The sequence below is a fragment of the Spermophilus citellus genome, assembly GCF_964194105.1.
Source record: "Spermophilus citellus genome assembly, chromosome: 16".
NCBI lineage: Eukaryota > Metazoa > Chordata > Mammalia > Rodentia > Sciuridae > Spermophilus > Spermophilus citellus.
This window is the reverse complement of record NC_138196.1, coordinates 29340912-29347313: the sequence shown is the minus strand read 5'-3', so window position 1 is coordinate 29347313 and position 6402 is coordinate 29340912. Positions and strand designations below refer to the sequence as shown.

General features: G+C 37.0%; 1 protein-coding gene across 1 annotated transcript in view; it reads left to right on the top strand.

The window, feature by feature from the left end:
- Positions 1-3005: 3005 nt before the first annotated feature.
- The window catches only part of FUT10 (fucosyltransferase 10), a 90825-nt gene continuing 87428 nt past the window's right edge, over positions 3006-6402 (top strand). The window contains exon 1 of the mRNA XM_081269193.1: positions 3006-3225. Within this exon, the coding sequence (XP_081125319.1) occupies positions 3145-3225 (81 nt within the window). The 5' untranslated portion in view covers positions 3006-3144. The remainder of the gene's footprint in view (positions 3226-6402) is intronic.

Sequence of the window (6402 nt, the reverse complement as noted above, 5' to 3'; positions counted from 1 at the left end):
TTCTCTCTCCATTCTTTGTTTTCCTTTGTCCCTGACTTGTTTTGTATTCATGACAAACTTTCATTGTTTTTCCCGTATCTTTCCTTTCCATTGATCTTGGAGTCAAGTGACCTGATTTCTAGACCCACTTCTGCCTTAAAAACAAAAAAACAAAACAAAACAAAACAAAAAAAACAAAAAAAAAAAACCCTATGATCCGGGAAATCACTTAAACTTGCTGAAGATCAGTTTACTTATTTGTTGGAACTGGGAATACAATACCTCCTTGTCTAGCTTAAAAAGTGGTTATAAGATTGAGTGGACTGACAGACCAAAAACTTTTGAGAGTGATATAATTTTATTCCCTTTTAAGCTTATAATATTGTTTTACTTTCTAATCTGGGTGCATTAATTATAATAAATTGCTTTTGCACCTAAGTAGAATTTTTTTTAAGAGAGAGAGAGAGAGAGAAAGAGAGAGAATTTTAATATTTATTTTTTAGTTTTCAGCAGACACAACATCTTTCTTTGTATGTGGTGCTGAGGATCGAACCCGGGCTGCACGCATGCCAGGCGAGCGCGCTACCGCTTGAGCCACATCCCCAGCCCCTAAGTAGAAAATTTGATAATTTTTCTGTTATGCAAAGGAAAGAAACAATGATAATTAACTTTTATTGTTTATTATTAAAAAAACTGGGGCTTAGTAACTTGTCCAAATTATATTATGTATAAGTGATAGAACCAGAATTAGAACCCAAATAGCCAGCTTCACATTTGATGTAGCTAATATCTACTATCATCTACTGAGTAGAAGGTAAGGAGCTTTACAGGTTCCTGGTAGATTTTGTTTTGTTTTCTCTAACATACTAGCCAACAACTATTCTACGTAGTTTTTTTTTTTTTTTGTTTGTTTGTTTATTTGTTTTTTCCCTCCTGTGATTCAGGTAGATAGCTGTAATGTTAGCATTATCTGGTAGGAATTTTATAGTATTAATGGTTAAAAAAAATAGAAAAGAGTCATGTACAGTGGCAAAGGCCTGTAATCCCAGTGACTCAGGAGGCTGAGACAGGAGGATCTCAAGTTTGAGACCAGCCTCAGCAACTTAGGAAGGCCCCATGTGGCTTAGTGAAACACTATCTCAAAATTAAAAAATAAAAAGGGTTGTGGTAAAGTGCCTCTGGGTTGAATCCCCAGTACAAAAAAAAAAAAACAAAAAAAAAAAAACAAAAACAAAAACAAAAACAAAAACAAAACAATACAAAGAAAGAAAAAACAAACAAACAAAAAAACCCCCAAACCACATGAACTCAAAAGCCAGACTCTTCTCTGGTTGTAGTATTTATCAAAGTTATGAAGTTATTGTCTTGAGCAATTTACCTTGCTGCCTTCAAATTTAATATTCTCACCTTCAAAACTAAGGATAGTAGTTGCTACTTCATGAAGTTGTTTTTGGCTTATAAATGCTACATACTTAGGAAAGGCCTTGCCCATAATAGGTTGTTCAATAAACATGAGCAGTCTCCTTTTCATGTTCATATCTCCTTAAGAAGTTCTAGCTGATGAGACAGTGACATTGAGAATTCAGCTTCACTTCCATCTAATAAAAATCATAATAATATTTAAATTTATGGTGCACCTGCATTATGCCAGCTGGGGAGTTGAGATTTGAATCCTTGCAGGCTGACTCTAGAGTCTGTTTTCGTAGTTACTCTATTTTGAGAATTCCCATGGATGAAAGAAGAAAAATGTACTTTCAGTGAGTCTTTGTGTTATTGAGGAAGAAAAGTATCCTGGGCTTAAAAGTAAATCAAGATGAGAGAAGAGCTCACTTTTTTAGACCCAGGTCTTTAACCAGAGTTTCGTATCATTTTTACAGTTCTAGTTATATCTTTAACTCTCTCCTAGAGACCTGTGGCTCTGAGTTAGGGTCAGGCCTTTGGAGCACTGTGAAGCAATACTGCCCATCTTCTGGAAGCTGATCCCTGCACAAGGCCATTTGCTAAGACGTGGAACTCATGGAATCTTGGGAATAAGAGACAATCTTTTGGAACCATGTAGTTCCTTCTTAAAACTTTTCGAAAAGATCATCCATTGAGATAGATGAAACCAGAGTCATGTTGCTCAAACAGCACACTGCTTTATTACACTTGCCATACAAGAATTAACAAAATAAACTGATAATCAGGTTTCTTTATGTTTTCACTGAAGTTGGTTTTCTTGGGGTATACTGGGGCAGTTGATGATTAACCATTATAAATTTTCTTTGTCCAGTGTTGGGGATTAAACCCAGGACCTCTTGCATGCCAGGCAAGCACTTTACCACTGACCAACACCCTAGTCAATTATTATTCATTTTTGATTGAAGCTGACCAATATTTTTTTTTTCTAATTTTTAACCAGAGTGGGTACATAGTCCTGGTACTTTCTTTCCTTTTTTCCCTACTCTGTAGTGGTAGAGAGTGATTGAACTCAGGGCCTCATGTATGCTAGTCAAGTGCTCTACCACTGAGCTATACTCCTAACCTCTTGTCCTGGTACTTTCTGTTCTACTTCTTTATTCCTTTGAAACCTCAATATAAGGAAGTAACTTCACATAAATGGCTTCTGGAATTCGGTCCTCTTATGCCATAGAAAATTAAGTGAAAGAGAATTTTAGATTTGGGATCTGATTGTAGATTTGACATGCTCTTCTAATGGGCTAGGTGACCTTAGGTGAGCCACTTCACTACTCTGGTCTCCATTTCCCTGTCTGTGAATGAGGTATTAGGACTACATGATCTCCAAGATTCCTTTTAGTTTGAAACATTAGTGCTTGTACATGATAAACCTATAAGACTACATTTATTAAATCTTGGGCACTGTGGCTAAAAGATTATCCATTTGTCTGTTACAGAATTGTTTGATGTCTTCTTGTCTGAAGAATCTCCAGCTGCTCTGATGATAGCTTAAGAAGACTGCATGCTGTTTGCTCTCGATGTCAAGCCAGGCTCTCTCAAAACCTCAGATCTCAGTCCTTCATGGAGACCAGGTCCCAGCAGGAATGGCAGTGCAAGAAATTGGCACCCAGATGGTTCCTCCATGTGAAGTTGTCTCGGGCTATGGGCTGCCGCGAGAACACCTGTTAACTGGGCTAGCCCTCTGTCAGTCACCCAGGGCAGGGCAGCATGGTGCGGATTCAGAGGAGGAAGGTTTTGGCATCTTGCCTGTGCATGACAGCTACTGTCTTTCTGCTCGTTACACTCCAGGTACCAGGAATTTGAGCTGTGTAATGTGGATTCATTACTGAGCCTTTGCCATCTCCTCTATATCCCCAGCTCTGTTCTCACAGGATTCCAAGTATGTTACTTTTTGCTTAATCTTTCAGGATCAGGTGATTGCTACTGTCTAAGGCAGGAAAAACACTTTTTTAAAAAAAATTTAATCATGTGGAGTTGAGGTTGAGTGATATGTCAGGCAGAAACAAAATCATGGAGATTGAGATCAGAGTGTGATCTCTTGTATGGTCCTGGTTTTAGGCCAAGTTCAGACTGTCTCATTGGGTCAAAGTTGAATAACTTTCTCAAAGTTTTCTATCTGCTTCTTTTTTTTTTTGTGGTACTAGGGGTTGAACCTAGAGGCTCCCCCATGCTAGAAGTGCTCTACCACTGAGCTATATCCCAGCTCTTTTTATTTTACTTTGAGACAGGCCCTCACTAAATTGCCCAGTTTGGCCTCAAGCTTGTGATCCTCCTGCCCCACATTTTTTGGTAGCTGGGATGATAGGTCCTAATCACTTCTGAAAGATGGCATTCTTGAAGAAGCAAGGACTATTCTATAAAGAGTATATGAAAGATATTCTGTGTCTTAAAGTAAGTGCAGAATACAAACAACTGCATTAATAAATTTCTTGACATATTTGATTTATTTCCTACAGTTATTCTAAACTCTGTTCACTGATTTAAAATTGAAATAAAAAATTGTACAGTGATGGTAAAAATATGGCTATCAGTGTAGATATATTCTGTCCATTTGAGCCTTCAAGAGACTTTTACAGATTATCTGTGGATGTCAGTCTTTCAGGTATGGGACCAATGGAAATAGGTGTTCCTTGGGCTTTTTGACTCTGCGAGATCCTACTTCTCCTAATCAGCATAGAATGAGATAAAGATTTTGAAAGCACTTTGGCAGATACTCTACAGCCAGACTCGGATTCTGGAAAGAGGAAACACTTGCTTGTCTTCTTTGCTTGTCTCTAGGAACTGCTCTGTAGGAGGGGCTGGGTTTTTCTGCTCCTTTCTACAGAAAGTTATAAGAGAGCTTTGATCTTATTGTGGCTCTTTTCTCAGTTATGAGGAGTACCTAAGGTAAGAGTTTTCCTTTTGGTGTCAGAATAAATTGCCACCATATTTTTGATGTTCATGTCTTCTCTCAGTTCCAGAGCATCAGAAATGGTATGAATACTGGAGCTAAACCTTAGTGTGGATCAGTTTGGGTTTTGCCACTAATAGCATGGTTTGGGTTATTCCTCAGTCTTTCCTGACACATGGGATACTTTTATAAAATGCCTCTGTATTCAGAACCATTCCTGTTTTTATTGGTTTGGAGAGTAGGCAGATGAAATAATTTGCTACATGAATAGGGTAAAGGAAGGATAAACAAACACAGTCATGTCATGGACGTCATAATAAAGTACCTTACGATGGTTAGCTTCAACAAGAGAAATTAATTTTCTCACAATTCTGGAGGTTGGGGAATTCAAGTCTAAAGTATTGGTGAGTTGTTTCTTCTTAGTCTGCCACATTGACTTAAAGGAGGGGGTCTTCATTTGTCCTTCCTCTGTGCTTGTCTGTATCCAAATATACTTCTCTATATACAAATATTAGTCATATTCTACGGTACTGAGGCTTAGGACTTCAACATATGAATTGTTGGGTACACAATTCAGCCCATTACAGATATATAAACTATATTATTTAACTAATAATAATCTAAACTCTAAAATGTTAGGTTTACCTATAGTTAAACTAAAACATTGTCATTCTCTGGAGGAAATCATTCATCTTAGACATTGTTATCTATTTTTGTTTAACTATATTTTGTAAATTTTTGAATATTACTTTTTGATGCAACTAAATGAATGCATTTAAAATATTTTAAAGCAAATCTCAGACATAATAGTATTTCACCTAGATATATGTTGGTTTTAATCACTGAAAGATAGGGACTTTTAAAATTTTCACATAACTGCTGGGGATGGTGGCACATGCTTGTAATCACAGCTCAGGAGGCTAAGATAGGAGGATTGCGAGTTCAGAGCCAGCATCAGCAATGGCAAAGTGCTAAGTAACTCAGTGAGATCTTGTCTCTAAATAAAATGCAAAATAGGGCTGGAGACGTGGCTCAGTGGTTGAGTGCCCTTGAGTTCAATCCCTGGAAATAGGTGTTCCTTGGGCTTTTTGACTCTGCGAGATCCTACTTCTCCTAATCAGCATAGAATGAGATAAAGATTTTGAAAGCACTTTGGCAGACACTCTACAGCCAGACTCGGATTCTGGACAGAGGAAACGCTTGACTGCTTCCTTGCTTGTCTTTGAGGAAACACTTGCTTGTCTTCCTTCTTGTCTCCCCCCAAAAAATTCATGTATCCATATTACTGTTCTCTCATTGAATAAAATTAATAATAATTACTTAATATCCTCTGTATCCTAGGCATGTTAAAATTCCCTCCCCCAATTTTTTAAAATTTGTTTAAAAATAATAGATTGTTTTGAATATGGAGTAAATAAATTTCACATATTACATTTGGTTGGTGTATCTCAGGTTTTGTGCTTTGTATTTTTTCTTTTGCAAATTTCTTTTATCCCACATTTTATGCCATGTCACAGGTTTGTTGAAGAAACTGGGTTATCTTTCCTTTTGAGTTCTAGATTATGGATCTGGCTGATTTTTATCCTTATAGCTTTTTAAAATATGTTTTTCTGTCCCCCCATATTTCCTATCACCTGATAATGATATCTGGGCCTGACTATAAACAAATATATATATGTGTGTGTATGTGTGTACATATGTATACATAAATAATAATACAAATAATAATATATAAATATATGTATATATATTTATACACATATACTGGGGATTGAACCCATGTTCTTGCACATGCTAAGTAAGTGCACTAATGCTGAACTACATTTCTAGCCCTATCCCATGGCTTTTTTTTTTTTTTTTTTTAAAGGCTTTTTTTTTTTTAAGAGAGAGTGAGAGAGGAGAGAGAGAGAGAGAGAGAGAGAGAGAGAGAGAGAGAGAGAGAGAGAGAATTTTTTTTTAATATTTATTTTTTTTTAGTTTTTTTCGGCGGACACAACATCTTTGTTGGTATGTGGTGCTGAGGATCGAACCCGGGCCGCACGCATGCGAGGCGAGCGCGCTACCGCTTGAGCCAC